Source organism: Epargyreus clarus, unplaced genomic scaffold (genome assembly GCF_041222505.1).
Source record: "Epargyreus clarus isolate Ecla_fem2 unplaced genomic scaffold, WU_Ecla_fem_2.2 ptg000005l, whole genome shotgun sequence".
In the NCBI taxonomy this organism is placed as follows: Eukaryota; Metazoa; Arthropoda; class Insecta; order Lepidoptera; family Hesperiidae; genus Epargyreus; species Epargyreus clarus.
Window position 1 is genome coordinate 14,704,355 of NW_027332213.1, and position 22,095 is coordinate 14,726,449.

Sequence of the window (22,095 nt, forward strand, 5' to 3'; positions counted from 1 at the left end):
CATTTTGTAAACTCCCCAAAAGGTATAACTTCTTTTCCCAAAGTCCCAACAAGAACAACTTCAAAAATTAATTACACCATTTTTTCCAGGGTATGGAAGTTTCAGCCGCAGTGTCCTCGGCGCGTGCGTGCTGGCGTTCTTCACGTCTGGCATCCAGAACTGCGTGATGTCATACGCGTTACCGGCTGCCAGGTGCGAGCTGCAGCTCACCACCTACCAGGCGGGCCTTATCAACATGGCGTTTATGAGTGGTAAGTTTAAATACCAGGATGCAGAAGTTCTAGCCGCAGTGTCCTCGGGGCGTATGTGTTGGCGTTCTTCACGTCTGGCATCCAGAACTGCGTGATGTCGTACGCGTTACCGGCTGCCAGGTGCGAGCTGCAGCTCACCACCTACCAGGCCGGGCTTATCAATATGGCGTTTATGAGTTGTGAGTTTAAATACAAGGTAACAGAAGATTCAGCCGCAGCAGAAATCTAGTAATCCAGGAAAATGTCTATATTTTGATATTTCTGAGAGCCGTTTCCAATTTGATATTGGCCGAAACTAGCACTGAAACAGATGGTTCAGTTTCTGTTTCAGCTGAAAAACCAGTTACACTCAGACAACAGGAAGTACATTGAGTGAGTACATATTACAACTACCCAACTCCGTTCTGTTTGTAATGCATCGTGATAATATAATTGCTTCAGTCAGCCACAATTATGACGTCACACGTGTCACAATACAATGTTGATGGATGGACGACGTCATACGAGCTTTCTCTATTTGTATCAATAAAAGCCATTTGACAATATCCTGAAAGTAAGCACAGTGTAACAGATAAGCGAAAACTACAGGAAGTATGAAGGTAATATGTAACAAACGAACAGCCCATGTGTTGTGTCCTCAGAGAGTTAAAGAGTCCTATCTGTACCCTTACCATGAGTTTTGCCTTTTTGACAGATATGACTGTTTTGGTATTTGTTTACGTATTTGCCCATACAATTTTCCAATCAGCGCCCCTAGCGGATTATATACGAACTTGGATATAGTATGGGCCAATACGTAAATAAATACCAAAACAGTCATATCTGTCAAAACGTAAAAACTCATGGTAAGGGTACTGAGCTCGGCCACGCTGCGCTGCTACCCTTCAGGACTAAGTTGTAACGCTTCGTATAATTGTCTACCTTACTTTGAAACCATAACACAAGCTTAACACTGTTGTTATTGGCAGAAATACGAGTATAGTTCGCGCCAAATTGCTAGTCCGCTTTGAAGTTGTTGCGAGCAAGTGCAGTCATACAATTTATTATGGCGACGCGATTCATTTCTATATTCAGAGCGGACTAATAGTTTTAGGCGGACTATACATTGGGTACGACTCGGAAGGCACCACAGCCACACTGTAGGTATCTGCCTAATAACAGCAGTGTTAAGTGTTCCAACTTAGTTTTTAGAGGTGGCCACGCATTAATAGCCGACTTCCGGTAGGCCCCTGGTCTTACGGGGTTGATTACAGATGTCCATTGGCGGTAGGTGCCACTCCTTCCGTAAAAAAAAAATACAACGCAATTTTCGGGAAAATCCCTTTTAAATAACAACGGCAGTCCAATAAAAACAATTCTTAATTCTAATAAGTAACCGTTATGGGAGCCGTTTGTGGTTTTAAAAATTAGTGTTCCATCGTTTAAACATGATAATAAGGAATTATTGGCTGGTCGTAAAAGTAAACAATGCTTTTGTTCCATCAATTGGATCTAAATTTACTGATAAACGCGGAAAATATTTACGTGTTTAATGTAAATGGCGCCTATATTGTTCGTAAGGTAAGTGACTACGTAATTCCATATTTGCCGAATGATAACTCGTATCATTTCGATCGAAATTTACTTGAAGGCGCACGGCAGTGTGGCAGCCAAGTTAGGACAAAGAAAGGAAATTATACGCTACAGTACTAGTTTCTTTAGAGTCCGAGGGATCGCACCTCAGATTTTTCAATGGGTAATGGGTTGACGATGAGACATATTGTCTAGAAAGGTGGACTATCTTAACTCACTCTGAGAGGTGATCCCTGCCCAGTAGTGGGACAATAATGGGTTGACAATAATGGGACGACAATAAAAGGATACACGATAATAAGGACGATAATACAGGAATACAGGTGGAGTTAAAAATAAATTCCGTTATTTTTAATCTGAGATCATTTCCTAGTTCGATGACTGGTTCAATCACGGTTAATAATACTTATTGTACGTCGTAGTGAAATAAGAATTGGTACAGTTTAACAACGTCACACCACCGTTTTGAGGAGGTTCTAAAATACAATTACTGTCTTATATAGGCAGGCTTCTTAGCGCCGAGGCGTGAAAAATTAATCTCGATTTGTAGATATTATATCATCCTTATTATTGTTTCTACGCAGAATTAAACGTAATACTCTATTTTATAAACTTATTAGGGTGGCCTTTTTGTAGTCAATTCTATATTCTGGCAAATATTATTTTTGTAGTTGTATTATTAAAAATTTAGTACTACAAATATTGTAAAAGAAATAATTTTAGTGTTCGAAACGCACGAATATCCTTGGTTATTTTTAAGCTAAAAGGCTTTAAGGTATAGATCATATTTAATTCCATAAATCAAATTGCTGGATTCAAATTGCAGATCTGAGTTTTAATTTAACTTAACCTCGACTTTAGGCCAACATTAGCCTATAGCTGCTTAAACGTGATGGCGAACAAAAATTAAAAAAAAATACGAACTTCAACCCACTTTTTTATTAATTACTAAAAAGTTGCTCTCAAATATATTATGTCAAACATTTATCAATCCAAGATAGTGTCTATGTGAACTAGGATGACACTGGATTACTTTACTTATGTTTATAAAAAACGCCCGAGGAATCAAAATGTCCTTTGAGTAATTAGATATTATTAGTGAATTTTCTATGACAATCTTTCTATCCCTTCTTTTAACCTTATATTTAATCTCCTTGAATAGTGAGGCATGTACTGAAATAATACTTTATAACATACTTAAACCTTTCTTCCCAGGCGGTGTAGCCAGCGCGTTCTTCTGGGGCATAGTGGGCGACGTGTTCGGGAGACGGAACATCCTGAGTCTGACGCTACTGGTAGACTCCGCCATCCTGCTGGCCCAGAGCACCGTTTCCGACTACCGGGTGCTGCTCGCTGCGAGGTCTATCAACGGGTTTTTGATTGGTAAGATCTTTTGCAATGGATGTTCAAGTGTGTGATCATAGGTCAGACTGAAGTTGAAGCCGGTAGACTTTATGGTTCGACTCCGGAGGCTAATTTCGTAAATACGTCGACGACACATTGGTATACTACCAATGATTATACACGGTGATAATAACAAACCATGAGTTTGTTCATCATCATAAGATCATGGGATCTTCTTAGAAGTTCACAGGAAGAGAGAGTTTCTACTCTTCTAGCAGTTAGTGGCGAGAACACAAATAACAATTCTAGTTCAAAAACACGTTGTAGGTCTTAATAAAGTTTCATTTTCAGGTGCACCTTCAACCCTGGTGTTCACCTACCTCTCAGATCTAGTGGGTGTGAAGAAACGGCAGCTGTACCTAAATATCACCGGCATGAGTTTTGTAGCAGCCTGGCTTATATTACCAGGTAAATATTACAATATAATAATATAAATTAAGGTGATAGAAACTTATGATCCGATGAAGGCACCTGCTATACCTACTTTAGTCTTATGCCATCAAAAACAATGCTTGTAAAAAGATCCAAGTCTCGCCATTCAGTTCTTCTACCGTAAAAAGTTTTGAGATCTATGTAAAACCAAGCCGGTAAATGTATGCAGTCCCTACTTAAGGGACCTTCTGTCTTAAGGTATTATCTCACTATCTAACCTAACAACATCTCATGGGACCATACCAATATTAAAAATCTTTTATGTTCTAAATAAATTAACGTGGCAATCGTACTGCAAGTCACATTGTGTTTTCATCTTATCATATCGCATCACACAGGTGACATTAGTACGATTGCCACGTCAATTTATTTAGAACATAAAAGATTTTTAATATTGGTATGGTCCCATGAGATGTTGTTAGGTTAGATAGTGAGATAATACCTTAAGACAGAAGGTCCCTTAAGTAGGGACTGCATACATTTACCGGCTTGGTTTTACATAGATCTCAAAACTTTTTACGGTAGAAGAACTGAATGGCGAGACTTGGATCTTTTTACAAGCATTGTTTTTGATGGCATCTCATTCCTTTTTGTAGATATTTCTACTCTTTTCCTTTCCGGTACCTTCTACTAGTTGAATCTCAACAACAGATTTTTTAAAGCCAATTAAATTTTTGTAGTTATTCTTTGTAGTTATGTAAATAATCTTGCCATTCATCATCACTTTCATTCGAACATGACAATAAATTAAATCTAAAAAAGTTACTATTTTGACAACTGAAATTATTCCCATTAGGTATCCTCAGGAAAAAACATCTCTACTGATTGTGATTTAAATAATAATCGACATCCCTTACTTTCTTCTGAATATCTGACAAAAATCATTGGTAATCTTTCACTGACTTCGTCGGACTCCGGTTTTTGACATAAACCACAGTATTTACTGCTCTTGCTCAAATTCATTTCAATTTATAATAGACTTCTGACTTCTGAAATGAAATGAAATATTTATTTAATAATGATAACATTCGTTTTAGACTTCTCGCATTTACAATAATAGTTCTGTTAGCTGTTTCAACCACAACAATTTGTTTAGGGGTATATAGTATCGCCTTCTGATGTAGAATTCCATTTGTTGACAAGAAAATATTGAAAGCTCTATTACAAAATTTCGTCCCACTATCTGATCTCATACATTTGTTCGACTTGCTAGTTCCCTTTTCAACACTTTATATTTTTGAAATTTCTTAAAGACTCACTCTTATGTTTTAGAAAATAAACATTCATCGTGTCATTCGAGAATAATAGTCGATAAATAATAACATGTACCTTGAACCATTGAGTGAAGTAGCTTCCATGGGACCACATAAATCTGTATGTACGATCTCCAGTATATCGTTCGTTCGCGTTCAGAGGTTTGGAAATGGTTTCTTACTAGTCGTAATATCCGTCGTAATGTTCACATTATCAAGACCAGTCACAATATTCTTTAAAATTCGCATATATTCCGGATTAATATGGGCTAGTCTTCTATGCCAATATTTATTTGACATTGTCAAATTACATATCGGTAATTTGACAAATTGTTTAAATTTATATATACCATTTACGTTGTGGCCAGTTGCGATGATATTATCCATAGAGTTACTAATAGTGCAACCGTTTTTCAAGAAATTAACAGTAAATCCTTTTTCAGTAAGTTTACTCACCGCTAACAAATTCATACTTAAATTATTAGTCTGCACTTGTCTTCTGCATTCAACCTGTGGTTATTTTTAGAATTAATATTTCCAGAGTATATTAATAATACATATTTTCAGCTAGACTATATTTTTATTCACTTCTATTTAAAACTTAGCTCACCGAACAATATCATTTTATATATAACTATTATGTTTGTTTTGTACGAGCAATGGAGCAAAAAAAAATACCCTAATTGTGCAATGGACGGTTGTTTAAATTCAACATTAAACTGTGCATTTTCGTTTTTTATAGCTATCCATTTTTTAGGGAGGTAAGTCGGTATTTGCTGTTGTACCGAGCCACTAGGAGCTGATATTTTTGGTGATCATGGCAAGAATATGTTATAAAGTGGCTATCTAAGCTCGATTTATATAACAGTTTCTTATTTCGAATAATTTGAAACGAACTTAACTAAATTTATGTAATATTACGTAAGTTGAAGACATGATTTTTTGTTTGTGTAGATATTGGTTTGTCTTTAAGGCCATTTGGTAGATTTAGGTCTAAAACGGATAGGGCAAAAGGAATTGTGTAATAAGGGTAATCCGTTTAGAAGTTATTAGGGATTTTCCATTGTGAACATTGTAATTTTTTATATGTAAGCTTATTTTCGTACAGACATTTATTTAAGCGCAATAAGGCCGAAATTTGCCTAAACACTTGTTTCCTTGGAAACAAACTTATTATTACGAGTATTTTATAATACGGCGACAGTTGCTTTACCTCACGACAGTTATTGTATTTTGTGTATGTTACCGTTAGATTGTAGAATACGTTTGCATACACATTAACTAGGCAATCTTAAGATTAGCTAGAAAATATGCAGATTAACTATGTAGTTAAAATTCGAAACATCTTTTCAGACTTGTTCTTATGGCTAAAACACATGCCTTTTTACGACACGACGACGTATCGTGACACATAGCGACATCGTGCCGCAAAGCGATATTGTTTCGTGAAAATATACAATGTTTGTCGTAAATTCATGACACGACGACGCATCATGGCATGCACGGGTCGACGTCAAGGGGTGAAAATTAATACAATCTCGTTTTGTACTTTAGGTAATGGACAAGCTAATCTGCGTTTTAACTGATTTAGGCACATTAGCCGTAACATCTAGTTTTTTTCTCATGACATTTGTCAGAAATTCGGAATGTTTTTGATATTATATAACTTTTTAGGGTTCCATACCCAAAGGGTAAAAACGGAACCCTATTTCTAAGCTGTTCGTTTGTCTGTCTGACATAGAGCTCTATTTCTGGAACGTTAATAGATAGAAATTTAAATTTTTTACGGAATATGTATAATGATGGCCGCTTTAACAATAAGTACTAAAAGTAAAAAGAAAAACTTTCAAATAAAGGAGAGTTGCCATACAAGGACCTTCTTTTTCTTTATGAGGAGGAAATCTTCAAAAGGTACTCGACGACGTGGGAGTGACGCCGGGTTATGTGGGACTTTAGCCGCACTAAAATCCTCCGGTGGCCGTCCTCAACGTTTGTTGGAGAACTCCGGGATCTCCGACTGAACGTAACAGAAGTCCTTTAAGCGCGATGCCCCGATCGAGCTCTGCCCTGGGAGAACAGTTTTCGCTCCTCCTAAACTATCCGGTGTTCACGACGGTATGCGACTACACATACCGCCGTCCTTCCCGGGGACACTTATTGGACGGTTCGAGCTCCCTCTTGCCACTCCCAACTCCGGAAGCCCCCTTGTAGTCGCTTCTTACGACAGGCACGGGATATCGTAACCCTTTTTTAGTCCAGGAACTAGAGAGACAAACATATAAGGACCTGCTATTTTTTAGCGTTTTTCATTTGAAATGTTCACAATGCATTATATGGCTGCTATAACATCAATTAGTAAAAATAAAAATAAAATAAACAAATATTTTTGTGGTACGGAACCCTCAGTGTACGAGTTCGATTCGCACTTCACCCATTATTTGAATTGAATTTAAATTGAAGTTGGAATTGAAAACGTCTTTTGTCTCGAGAATAAAAACAATTGACGGCGCCTATAATAGTAGGGGAGCCCAAGACGGGATTTCGAGAGTGACTCGAACGCGGCAGATTAAGATATGGGAGATACCTTACATCCTATAGAGTATCTTAAACTATCCATTTGGTGGTTCAACCAGGGAAGTCCATCAGACTATTAATAAAAAATCGTATTATCTATAGTAGCTTAATTACATGCTGAAAACAATAAATTTATAATCTGATGGTTTGAGGGCGGCGTTAGGGAGTAATAAGGTTGCAAAAAATCTATACCTGGACATACTCGAGTGCGGTAATTTTTTTAATACAAAGGAAATAATGCTAGAAAATATGCACTATCTGATAGCGCCATTTATTAGCATGGATCCCTGGAAAGTAATGGTGTACAACAAACTAAAGGAAAAGGCAAATTTTATGGAAAATACATTATTCTTTATATATTCTCATTCTATTTTTTTTTTTTCAAATCGTCAGTATAAAAAATCCCTCCACTAAATCGTCAGATGAAGGGTTATGATAAGTAAAACATCAGCTGGAATTTCCTGTATAATAATCTTACGCCCTCTAGTGTGGCATGATAACGATTTTTTTTGCATTTTCGAAGAGTCACTGTCAGTCTTTCGAATCGGATCGTCAGTCTTTCGAATGGGCGACTCATCTGGGGTAACTTCATATCCCCTTTGAAAATCGAATGCGCTGGTTACTTTTTTTCCATTTTTACCTCTCGTATGGCTGCCCCAATATGCAAACTAGCAGATAAACATATTTCCGGCATCAGAGATATATACTCTATCACTAACCTGCCGCGCCTTGAGTATGTCTGACTCTGCTTTTTACATCTTTCGAATCGTCTAGAAACTATTCCCACGGTGAATCGAAAAATATCACACAACCTTTTCTTCACTCTAACGTGTAATCTACACAATCGTATAGGTCCTATCGACGCTCGAGTTTCAACCCATTTAACATCATGGGCTCCCCTACTACTCGTACATTTCGCGGACAGAAACACAGATTCATTAACTGCAAATGTAACTTTGTCATCCTATATAACTTATATAGGATACAAAGTTATTTAATGTAGTTGGTGTATCTAGATAACTGGACAGAAATTGCAAAATATTTTAGTTTTCCCATGAGTTATATACTAAACACTAATTGTATTCTCAATTTCAACCTTCTATGTCTGCTAGAAGTGCCTTAAACTTTTGATGATCGGTCAGTCAGTGAGTGAGTGACAAAATTACGAACTTTGACTACTTGTAATTCTTAAACTACTGGTTCAAATTTAATGAAATTTGAAATATACCGTGTCTACACAAAGCTTGCTTGGCTCCTGAAAATTCAGGCTTCTAGCTTCATATGCAACGAAGTTACAGGAGGTCGAAAATGGGCCGAATTGCTTCGAGAAAAGTATGCTACGGCCGTGCCGCTTTTTTTGGCTTTGGCTCGACTTGGCGGAGGCACTGCCGTGCCTCCAGATAACAGCAATGTTAAGCGCTACTGAATTCAGGTTTGAAATTTTTGGTAAGGTGGAACACTTAGATAAGCCGTTATAATTTAGTTTTCAAAACAAAAAGTAGTGACGCATCTGTAGAAAAAAAGCGTGGTAAAAATGCTCCTGAGGTTAGGTTATAAAACCGTAATAAGTCATAAAACCTACAAGCCTGAGAATTATTAAAAAAAAGGTATGTAAAGTCTATTAATTCGCTTGACTCTTTGACCCCCTGTCGCTCTGAGACGACACCCGTGCCCAGCAGTGGGACAGTAATTGGTTGATGATAAGTCAGTACATGTTAAACAGAAAATCTGGGACTTAACTGATCCTATGAATTCCAGTCCACCCTAACGGTATTGCCTTAAAAGACAAGGAGTGATAAATCAAGTTTTTATTTGAGTTCCCGTTGCCTCTAGCCTCTTTAGCCTAAGTTGTTCAATATTCACCTGCCTATTTGCAATAGCAATATGTAGAGCGATGCCTGATTTGTATGATCTTTTTATAAAATAAAAGTACCTAGTCTAAGTTACCTAGTGATGATAGACGGACAAAAAATTTTATGCTATTAGTATTTTGACATTACAGCCAAAAAGTTTTATTTATATTTTTATAAATATATAAAATAGGCGAAAGAAAAAATAATTTCTTTTGTTCGCCCATTGACATTGAGTGGAAAAAGTACTGTGGGTAATTCACCCACATTAATATAATTTATGTTTTTTTAGTTCATTTCTTATATTACACATACACAAACACACAATATGTTAATGTGGGTGAAGTGCCCACAGTACTACCCACGGCTAGAGTAAAATTAAATTGATTTATTTGAGTAATTCCAAAAATTGCGGAAGATATAAAGATTAAAAAACTATTGATGCATTTGTTAAATGGAAATACGAGTACCTATATTTCCGATTCCACTTTTACTTGCACAAACTAAATATAATAATATAATTAATGCTTCCCAGCTTTATTAATGAACTTTATAGGCTACAAATCTTCTACAAATCTTCTACAACGACTAGTATAAATAAAAGTGAAATCTTTTAGTAGTCTGTCTATACAAATCTAAATCATTGTGTAAGAGAAACGTTGGTTTTGATGTATGGAATAATATTATTGATTTCGCTTAGTTGTCCGTTACTTGGGTGCTAAGAGGGTCAACTTGAAAGGCTTTTGTACAAGATAGTGCAGAGAAAATCAGTAGAATGCGACTTAAACACGCTCTTGGGTAATGGGAGGAGTAAGTTGATGTAAATGTCACTACAATTGCCTAGTAACCTAAGTGAATACTATGTGTGTTTTCGTCGTCAACCCATTACCGTTCCACTTTTGGACATGGGTCTCCTCTTAAAGTTAGAGCTATTTAGGCCTATCGCTGGATGATGGCCAAGTGTGGATTGGTAAATTTCACGCACTTTTGAGAAGGGTTTTTAAAAACTCTTAGACGTGCAGGCTTACGAATTTTGATTTTACCATTTAAACAAGAGATAAATATTATTTTTATTCGTACATAACTTAAAACACAAAGGTGATTACCTGTTCGATGGTGGAAATGTTAAATGGGGCCCGGGGTAGAAAGTTGAATGAGACCCCTAGTCTAAGAAGTTTATCCAAATTTACAAGGGAACTTGTGGACGTTTGAGCGCACAGCCTCTTCCGCATCTTCCCCCGTTAGTCCGCAAGTGACAGTCACAACTCCACAACAAGACCGAACCAAAGCTCAGCCCAAACGTTATTCCAGCGATCGCGTGGCTGATAATCCCGTACAACATGAGCAAGCGTTCCCTCCTGCCCTTGTACTCGTGGCGGCTGTACGTGGCGCTGCTGAGCGCGCCGGGGCTGCTGGCGGGCGCGTGGCTGCTGCTGCTGCCCGAGAGCCCGCGCCTGCTGGCCGCCACGCGCCGCGCCGACCGCGCCCTCGCGCTGCTCGCCAACATACACCGGAGGAACACGGGCGTTGCGGAGTTTAGGGTGAGTCGAGTGTTGCGCTGGTTTAGCAGGATGTGACTTGCTTGCTTGTTTGTATGATGTGTTTAATAATAATAATAATAATAATCATTTATTGCCATACACATGAATAAAACAATAGAATACGATACATAACAAATATATTTTTTTTTTAACAAACATGCGCTGGGGCAATAGGAAGTGGCTCAGCTTTAGCTAACGCGGGATAGAAATCCCGCGCAGCGCTGTTTTTCAGCCACTCCCTACTCCCAAAGATATTATTAGGGAGTTAAAAGTAAGCGGTCCCCATTTACCGATAGACAAATTTTCATAAAGCCATCCACAAAAAAAAAAACAGACAGAAAGATATAAAAATAATAACAATTAATTTATGGACTAAGAATATCGTGTTAGTGTATGTGTGTGTGTGTGTGCGTGTAAGTATGTGTGTGTAAATATAAGTATTGTTACTAATTGGTTGCATTGGCTTACTAATTAGTTTCGAAAAACTTTTTTAGGCTCAGGGATTTGTGGTAGGAATGTTTCAGGTTTTCTGCAGCGAGTTGCCTTTTTAGCAGAGCTAATTTATATTTTGCTTTGAAGCATTTAATAGACATGTGTTGTCTCATAGGGGGTGGCAAGTCGTTCCAAATTCTCGCTGCAGCGAACTTGAAACATCCTCTATATCTCGTGGTTTTGTGTGCTGGTATTTGCAAGAGGGTTTGTGCGTTAGACCGAATGCTTCGTTGGGAAATGTCCTTCGTCCAGTTGAGTTTCTCAAAAAGATACTTGGGCTTTTTGGTCCACATAACTTTTTTAACAATCGAGGCATAGTAAAGTTCTCTCCTGGCGCACATATTGAGAATACCCTTTTTATTCAGATAAGGCGTAGATAAGGTTTATTCAGATAATTCAGTTTATACGGAATTTCGTCGAAATTGCTGATATACAGAAAGAGAACGGCGATCTCAATGACTTTAGCGTGAGTGAAATTTAGCACTTATTCAGCAAGATGATATTTTCTGTCTGCCCTTGCCATTGCTGAACACTTTTTAAGAACACGATCTCATGAACCAAAATGAGTGAAAATATTACACTAAATCACTGGATCACTTTAATCTATTAGCCATTACATTCCACTACTAAGAACTGGTCAAATATCAAGAATTTTAAGGTGTGTCAAAAATTTATCCAGCTTTTTGCCAATATACGCACATTTAACAAACAAATTATTTCTACCTAGTCTCCAAAATAAAAGTATTTTAATCGAATTTGTGCAGAAAAATTCAACTAAATATGAGCTTTAATTTTTTTTTTTAATTTAAGGAAATTAATAATTATATTAATTAATTATTTCATTTCATTAATTCTTATATAAGTCATCACTCATCACCAACGTACCTTCGGAATATATTACTCTGTGAAGAAGAAGAAGCAATAAACTCCATACCTGTTCATAATTTAGATACATGGTGTATTTCCAGATCAAAAAGCTTATTGAAGAAAACATCTTCGTGGTGAAGTCCGCGAACGGCGAGCAGAGCAGAACGAAGGCTCTGTTCATCAGCGTACTAAAGGACCTTAAGATGTTCGTCTCCAAAGCCTATGCGATGAAGTCCAGCCTGATCCTGTTCGTCTTCTTCGCTAATATGGCTGCGTAAGTTCTTATACTGATGAAAATATAGACAGTTTATAGAAAGTAATTATCGCTTGCTTTAACGAAGCAGGTAAAGGAAATCATCGTGAGGTAATTCACACGCATGACACTTCTTCTCCATAACGAAACACCTTGTGAAGTGGTGGTAGTTTGACATTCAAAAAGTGCTCTGTAAAGAACCCATTTTGAATAAAAAAAATTGATTTGATTTGATTTGAGATCTTTAGAAAGGAGGTCACAAAGGGTTGTGAAGTCTATCAATTTGTACTTGGTGAACTATGGCCTAGACCCTTTGAGAGGAGCGCGACACAGGGCTCCTCTCGAATGATCCAGAAGTAGGACAGTAATGAATTGACAATGAAACATAGTTTCTACCTCCCTTATAGACCATAGGATTCCCTGTTACATGAATAACATGGACACATAAAGACGAATACAAAACATACCAGAATAGAAGAGAAATCTTAATTTTGTCTTGTTGCCAGGGGATTAAGACTCTCTGCGTGTAATCATTTACAAGGCTTAGGTCAACTAAAAATCGGTAATTTACTAAAAAACTAAAAATGAAGAAGCCAGTACCATTATCTAATCAATTCTGCGAGGGACAATTATTCTATTTAGTTTGCAACTAGGCTGTTAAATGTTCAACTGAGGAGTAAGGCCTTGATCAACAAATTGTCTTTGTGTAGCGATATTTTCATTTACGCATATTAAGAAATTTAAACTGCTTTGCCTTCATATAAAATTGAAGTATTTTTTTAATCTAAACCAATGATTTCGTTGTATCTTTTAAATAAAATTTAACATTTTCCAAATATCGCTTTTTTGGAACGAATATACTAAATATATTTATGATAAAATCAATCTTCATCCCTCATTACAGTATCCTAAATGTTCCTCGTCAAAATCCCCTTACATTTTTGTATACATTTCGGTCTACCGACTACACAGATACTTTAGATAGATAATATAAGGAAAATGAATTTTGCTGTTAGGGCTCTTACACAAAACTGCGATGCGACGCGATGCGAATTCGCAACGCAGAAAATTGCGACACGAATTGCTGCGATGCGATATCGTGCGGCATAGCGTCTCGCAGGGTGACCATTCTTTCGACAACCGTCAACCGTACGGAACGTATTTTCGTATTGATCGTAAAAAGAAGTGTGCACTTTTGTTATTGCTTAAGAGATACAGGAAAGAGTAACAAAGAAAATTTTGGGTTCATCCATTTATCATATATCGTTTATTTTATATTTAGTTTCCCAAAGAACAGGGCGCTCCTCAATCAGTAATATAAAAAAGACAACGACGTACTTTGTCATTTCTTTACATTAAAGTATACGTCTTCCCACCCAACAAATACAGGTATGTACGTCTTACCCACACTCTGTCTCATAACGAACTAAAAATGGCGTCAACAAGTGTGACGAAACATCGCAGGAATGTGCGATGCGAATTAATTCGCAAGTTCTTGCGATGCGTCAAAGGAGCTCGCAGATTTTTACGATGCGACGTCGCATCGCAGTTTTGTGTACGAGCCCTTATTCAAACAAGCATACAAATTCAGGCAAAGCAAATAATCTGAAATCGCTGATAATCCAATTTGATGTACAGAACAGCTTATATTTTTGTCTGTAGCGGCTTTGGCCTAAACCTCTGGATCCCGGAGTTGCTCCTGCGCATGCAGACCAAGGACTGCAGCGCTACGCTCGCGCTACCAGAGAAAGCTAAGCTCTTCAACGCCACTAACACCGCCTGGAGAGACTTGCCCAAGTCGTACGATATGTACAGAGACGTGGAATATAATAACACGGTTCTGGATGTTCATGATATGAGGCGGGGAGATGAGAAGTGTGAAGAGCATATTGATGATGCGGTAAGGTTAAAGAATTTTGTACTAAGTGATTGCTTTGAAAAGAGGTGATTTTCACAATAGGCATGATGATATTGGAGGGATTTTAGCGAATTGTTACGTGAGTCGATTGTTTGATAAAGTTGAAAGTATTCGAACAAGCAGAAAATTATGCCCCCAAGATAAAAAATATTGTAGAATTTTTTGTTTTATTGCTACAACTTTATTGCCTTATCATCTTCTTATTTATTGCATTCTATTTACAATATTTAATTTAAGTATTTAAATTACTCGTACTTGTATATTAAAACTGTTTATTTTATGGAAAGTGGCTACTGCCGCTCATGGACATTTGTAATCAACTTTAGATAGGATTAGATTTCTATCTGAGGTCAGCTACAGATGCGTCGTTACTCCTGAAAACTAAGCTGGAATGCCTCGGAAAAGTGTGTCTCCCTTACTACACCTTTCAAACCAGAACACAGCAGTGCTTAATGCTGCTGTTATAAGGTAAAAATAGGTGTGATGGTGGTGCCGCCGGAGTCGAGTCTCAGAGGGTTCTACCACCTTTCACACTTCGAATAAAATATTTTTATTACATTTCATTTGATCTGATTTTATTTTGATTTCATTGGACTTAGTTTGGATTTGTAATTGACTTGATCTAAATATATTAAATGTGATTTGATATGCTCGCAGGTGTTTACATCCGGGCTGATAGTGGGCGCGATCTGCGTGGCGGGCAACGCGGCGTGCGCGGTGCTGTGCGCGCGGGGCGGCGCGCGCGGCGTGCAGCGCGCCGCTGCCGCCTGCGCGCTCGCATGCGCTCTCGCATGTGCTGCGCTGGCATGTTGCGTGTGCGCATGCGCGGGAACTGGGCAACTGGCGGTTGCTGCAGCTGCTGCGCTGAATGCTGCGTCGTTGAACGGGAACGTGCTACTAATTAGACTGTTACTGCACGCGCTTCCGGCGAAGCTTAGGTATGTTTTTAAACCTAGAAACTTAGTGACGTAAGCTTCACCTGTGCACTCGCGTGTGCCGCGCTCGCGTGCTGCGTGTGCGCATGTGCCGGCGCAGGGCAGTTAGCTGTTGCTGAGGCGGCTGCGCTGAATGCTGCGTCGTTGAGTGGGAACGTACTGTTGATTCGACTGTTACTGCACGCACTTCCGGCAAAGCTCAGATGAGATTTGAATTTCGAAACTAAATAACGTAAGACCCGCCTGCGCGCTCGCGTTTGCGCTAACATGTGCCGCGCTGGCTTGCTGCGTGTGCGCGTGTGCCAGCGCGGGGTACTTAGCTGTTGCTGCGCCCGCTGCGTTGAACGCTGCATCACTGAATGGGAACGTGCTGTTGATTCGGTTATTGTTACATGCTCTACCCGTTAAACTTAGGTGAGATTTGCTGTCTAAGCATATGAATTTAAAAACTTAGTGTCTCGCTGAATGGGAATACACTATAGACTCAAGTGTTACTGCACACTCTACCTGCTAAACTCAAGTGAGCTGTTATCGAAACATTAAAATTTAGAAACTTAGTAATATAAGACCCGCATGCGCGCTCGCGTGCGACGCGCTCGCATGCTGCGTGTGGGCATGCGCGGGGGCCTTGCAGTTAGCGGTTGCTGCGGCGCTGCGTTGAACTCTGCCTCGCTTAATGGGAATGTGTTCCTGATTCGGTTGTTGCTACATGCTCTGCCGGCGAAGCTCAGGTAAGTACTTCTATTCAAACATTTAAATTTAGAAATTTAGTGTCTCGCTAAACAGAAACGTGCTGTTGACACACTCTACCTGTTAAACTCAAGTAGTTTGTTACTAAACATTTAAATTTAGAAACTTACTTAGACACAAGCTCCGCCTGCGCGTTCGCATGCGCATTCGCGTGTGCTGTGCGGGATAAATAGCGGTGGCTGCGGGCGCTGCGCTTAATACTGCGACGTTAATTGGAACGTGTTGCTGATTCGATTGCTCTTGCATGCTCTACCAGCTAAACTCAGGGGTGATTTTCTATCAAAGTACATAGTTACATTTGTAAACTTAATGTCGCAAGACCGTCTATGCGCTGGCTGCGTCTGCGCATGCGCAGGCATCACTTCCTGCGCCTAACGCTATTGTTAGGTGTAGCTCATAAGTTTGGCGGTTATGCCTCCAAAGTCAAACAACATATGTTCTACCACATTTTAAAATAATTTATGTTATGTGGTTGCAGCGGTCTGGGCGTGTGCTGGGGCGCGTGGTGGGGGCGCGCGGGCGGCGTGCTCAGCAACGCGGCCGTCGGCGCGCTGCTCGACTACTCCTGCCCCGCGCCCTTCCTCGCCGTCGCCGCGCTGCTCGCCGGTAACACACACACACACTCTTTTACGAACGCATAGTCATAAACACACGCATGCACGCACACTCATAGACCGACTCGTCCACACGCATACACACTTAGTCACGTACGCATACTCATAGACAGAATAGATATAGTCTATAGACACACCCGTCTACACGCGCGCACTCATAGTCACAGACACACTCGTCCACAAGCACTCCATAGGCACATTCGTACACACCTACACACTCATACTTATTCGCGTACGCATACTAACAGAAGCACTCGTACACATGCACGCACGCACACTCCATCACATACGCACACGTGCAGACACACTCGTACACATGCTCACACTCGCATTCAGTCACGTGCCCACTAACTGACACACTCGTACAAATGCATGCAAGCACATTCATTCACAAACGTACTATCACTCATTGACACTCGTACAGACGCACACTTCCACACTAATTCAAATACGTACAGGGGTTAGGAATATATACATTACAATGAAACAGGGTGGGATTGAATAAAATAGAATGAGCTGGATTATGGATTTCATTAATTAATTTTATAGAGTCTATAAAGTAAATCTATACAATTAAGGATTTTCCTCAGTGAAAAAATTGGACATCTAAATTTGCACAGACGAATAAAGCTACTCACGAATTTGAATCTCCTTTTAACACGTTCGCTGCGTAAAAAAAAACAGTAACTTTCAGCTAGTGCGACGGCAGTCCAAAAATGCATCCACTTGACTTTCTTATTGTGCGTGGCAGGCCTTTTCGACCCGACACCTCTGGGTGGTATTGAAGCCCTATTATCTTAGTCAAGGCGCATTTTACATTATAAATTTTTATACTTTTAAAATCCTCATGAATCACTTGTCTATACATTAGTCCCGCCCCTGGCTCCTCCAAATAGAAAATTAGAAATTAGCAATCAAAAATGTCTGGTCGATAAGGCCCGATACCGCACTAGAGTGTAATTTCTGTAGTGATGGGATAGTAAAAGAAAAGAAAATATCGAGTCATTAATTTTATTAAATTTTAATAAACACAAGCCGAGCCTTTTTAATGTGTTACACATAAGTCAAAAATAGTAATTATAAAGGTAGACCAAAATTTTATATAATTACAAAGATTTTTCTTAGGGATTTCGAAATATGAACCACCGTATTCTTCTTCGTTATCACTATCATTTTCTAGTACTATTTTGTTTTTACAATGCGCCATTGTAACGAAGCTTGCAGGAAACCGAGTAGCGCGAGCGCGTCCTCCTCTCGAAGCTAGCACAACACTACTAGCGGGTCAACGCGTACGCATCTGCACAGTGCGGCAACAGGTCGCGAGCGGTCATCCACCAAAACAGGCCTGCCCCCGCACTGAGATAACTTTTTTTACGTTCTATGCGGCGGAGGTCGAAAAAGGCCTGCCGTAAAAATACCCAAGAAACAGGTTTCGCACTAGCGAGAAAGACCTATTTTTCCTGTGCGCATATTGGTTTGGCACCGCGTCGGGCCGATTGTGGGTGAACCGCAGTGAACGTGTTAATCATAAAAATAAATGTTGAAAGGCCCGTAAGACATGTTACAGAAGATATAAATACTTTAATACACATACTTAATATAAAAATAATAAGTTTTTTTTTCTAATAGAACTCTTGCTTGAAACATACAAAAAATGCAGCCTAACTATAAAACTCAGTTTCTAAAGTATTTTCAATTATTCCAGTTTCCATCGGAGGTATCATGATGATAAAGCTAGAAGAGAACAAGCCAGAAGAAGAAGCGAAGACAGACGATAGCGTAGAGAAGAACACGGGCCTAGATAGATACATCACTACGCATATGTAGCACAAGTGAGATCATTGTAGATAAATAGAAATTGTGTCAGGGTGCCTTGATTCTAGTTGGAAAATATTTTTCGATGGTTTTAGAAAAGTGGATACGGCGCCAAACTTCTAGTCTGCTCTGAATATAATTTGGAAAAGGGAGATCTCCCGCCGGGCTAGGTGATCATGCCCGGGGAGCGGCCGCGCTACAACATTCTCAGTTCAGAGCTTATATATATGCTAGATGTTTAGAAACTTTCGATAGCGTGATTCAGAATACTCGTGGCGCCATCTCTTGTCGTAGCGGGAAGTCGCTACAATAGAAACGATTCGCGTCGCAGCAACAAATTGTAGATATAAGCGGGATGAAGACAGCGCGGGACCCCCCGGCACCCCCCGCTGTCCGCTCTCGCCCGCGGGCACATAGTTGCGTTAGTGTGCCCTAACGTTGCTACGGAGTGTATGCTTGTAGTTGTATTCGACCGCATTGGCTCTGGGACTGACACCTGCGCGCTAACTTCAGAGCGGACTTGAAGTTTGGCGCGGACTATAATTCATAAAATTGTTTTGTTGGAAGAGGATAGTGGTATCCAAAAGCCTTCTAAATGAGAAGATGGGTAGTTGATAGAATTGAGTTGCTTGAATTAAATAGTCTAGAGTTCTAAGATTTAGTGGAAGATTTAGATACTTGCCGAGCAGACGAATAGCTGTTTATAGGATGCCTACTGAAAAATGTAAGGCATCAGATAAGCTGGACCATTTATTTATTTACAGATGTCTAAACAGTAGTTACATGTTACATGTTACATACGTAGTACATAAGTGTTACTACTTAATTAAATATATTGCATAGGAAAAGGTAAGGTTTTATTATGCATTTGTACCATATCAAATATTATTTGGATTTACATACGGCTGTTATATTTCAAATATATAATTACTCACAAAATTGGAATTGAAAATATTTTGTGTAGATAATAAATAATTAATAATAATGCTTGTAGAATATAACGAAATATATTACGAATATATTATAATATAATGTTTTAATAAGCTTTTACGGAAATAGGTTATGAATATTATTTAAACTTTTGATAAAATTATTTATTATGTATTTTTATATTCGGTTTTTAAGTAAAATTTAAATCAAATTTCATTTGAATGTTAATTCCGTCCTCACATAATATAATTATGTGAAGATTAAGATATATAATAATAACAAGCTACATCCAAATCAAATAAAAGTAATATTAATAAATCATTTTAGATAAAGTATTTTCGGATATATTTTTATGATGGAATTTGATGATAAGTCTTTGACTTGTACTTTTGTATTAGAAATATTTAATATATTTAATTATAGTTTGGCCAGGATTACGCTCGTTATTAATAATGAATCTATCTATTGTTTTGCCTACCCAGGATCAACATTTGACAGTTTCATCATGATATTTTCAGATTTTGATCTTTGGTGTCAACACACTAGGGATATTTTTTACATACTAAATCTGATATAAAATACGTGCTGGCCCTAAATCTAATTTTAGACCAATATATTATGTATTCATGTCGATTAAATTTATAACAATTAATAAAAATATAATAATTTCGACTGCAAAAAAAATCTTTAATATTTTTTATCGCTTTTGCAGTGTTTTTTAAACTTTTTACATGTCTGTCACACAAAACGACGTTGTATACGTCTGATCTGATGATCGGCCTAATGACAACTGAAGCATTATTGTAGCACTTTGTGGTTTTGTCGCACTTTTTATTTGAACATATATGTAAGTTGCTAATTCAAGGGGTAATGAAATACATATTTATAGAAACAATTACAAAAGTAAGTTTAGGTAAATGTAAGAAATTGTTGTGCCATCCGGCTAATGATATATTAAGATTAAATTTTATTTTTATTTATAGATTATTCTATTTACTCTGTTTTGTAGTATCGAATGTAAAATAATATAATTTTAATTAATATTAGATGTAAGTAATTAATATTAATTATATTAGTTATATATTTTCTGGTATCAGATCTGTACAATAGATCTTATGTGAAGCCACGACTTCAAATATTATTGGTCTGTTTATGTAAAGCACTTGTTTCAGCCAATAAGCGTTCAGTCACTTGATCTAGGCGCAGGTATAAAGGCAAATTTTGAATAATGAAAACCAAAATCAAAAAGCATTTATTTCAAATTGGTTCCTATAGAAATATTTTAGAAGGCATCACGCTATGAAGGCATGAAGAAAAGTAGATGTGCGTTAGCTTCTGAAATATTTGTTGTTTTAAGTACTTATTCTATAGCTAAAAATACTGTGGAGATATAGTTAGGTTTATACCAAGCATACCTTTTTACAAACATTAGGGTCCCTCGCAAAATATAGACTTTTTAGTGGACGATAGTCTGGTTGAGCCTTTTACAGAAAAATGGACCTATACCGAATTGTTGCAATGTGTACAATTACATATTTTCTCATAATTATTAAAGGCCCAGTCAACCTATCGCTCAATAAAAAGTCTGCAGTTTGCAAAAGCCCTTATGTCGCGTCCGTACGCTTGGCGTTTGCCGCAAATTCCATAGTAACGTTTGATCATAAGCTATGCCTAAAGCGCTTGCAAACCTACACAAATCAAGTCAAACGTTCTATCCACGCATCTCAATTTGTGACGGTTCGGCAAGCGTGCGGACGCGGTATGACGTTTAAGATTTTTAAGTTCTATTCAATCCATTTCGACGAAGGTGTAGTGGGAACAAACATGTATGAATACAAATGTTTGACTGTTCGGGTTAATAGTTTCAGTTTGAAACAATATTGTTAAGTTTCAATCAAAAAGACGTTTCGGTCAGAGTTCAATTGTTGTGATAAAGAATTTACGTTATAACTAATTACATGTAAAAAATATTTATAAAATATTTGAATTAAAAATTTTATAATTTAATACAAAAATGCATTTTCAATTTTTTAAATTCCCTGTTATTATAAAATTTATATTGTATTATTTAAAATATATTGAGGCCTTTAGCTTTTAATATTTTAGCATTCCCACTAAGCCTTAAAATTCGTAAAATCAAAAGTATGTGTATTGCGTATATTGTATGCGATCTCCTAAATGATAACATATCTGTAGGTAATGTGAATAAAACTAATATGAAATTATCATAGAATAAGATATTTTTATTTATGAAATAAATAAAAAATAAAATTGTTAAAATAATAATAAATTTTAATAAAATATTTTATAGACATACAATTGTTTCTTATAACTAATTAGTTTAGTCACTTATCTATTCTAAGATCACAGATATAAGGCCAGATGTTATCTGGTTTGTACATTGACGAGTAACAATATAGACTCCTGGATGAGATGTTTTTTTATACATAAAACTTGCTATGAAGAATTTATAATACTCCTGCCTGGCATTCATGTCAAAATTTCAGTCCCGTTACTGGGCATGGATTTTATATAATTCTCAGAATAAGGCCATGACGCTTTTTACACGGAAAGCACCACACTAGGATTTCTTTTTTCTTGAGCACCATAGACAGACATAATGACGAATATATAAACACCCAGA

At 37.8% G+C, this 22,095-nt stretch overlaps 1 protein-coding gene across 1 annotated transcript in view; it reads left to right on the forward strand.

Moving 5' to 3' along the window:
• The window catches only part of LOC140742390 (synaptic vesicle glycoprotein 2B), a 32,345-nt gene extending 13,050 nt beyond the window's left edge, over positions 1–19,295 (forward strand). Inside the window, exons 3-11 of the mRNA XM_073073321.1 lie at positions 90–251; positions 3,039–3,206; positions 3,519–3,635; positions 10,648–10,877; positions 12,338–12,510; positions 14,152–14,389; positions 15,065–15,345; positions 16,571–16,698; positions 18,412–19,295. Of these exons, the coding sequence (XP_072929422.1) occupies positions 90–251; positions 3,039–3,206; positions 3,519–3,635; positions 10,648–10,877; positions 12,338–12,510; positions 14,152–14,389; positions 15,065–15,345; positions 16,571–16,698; positions 18,412–18,533 (1,619 nt within the window). The 3' untranslated portion in view covers positions 18,534–19,295. The remainder of the gene's footprint in view (positions 1–89; positions 252–3,038; positions 3,207–3,518; positions 3,636–10,647; positions 10,878–12,337; positions 12,511–14,151; positions 14,390–15,064; positions 15,346–16,570; positions 16,699–18,411) is intronic.
• Positions 19,296–22,095: the final 2,800 nt, after the last annotated feature.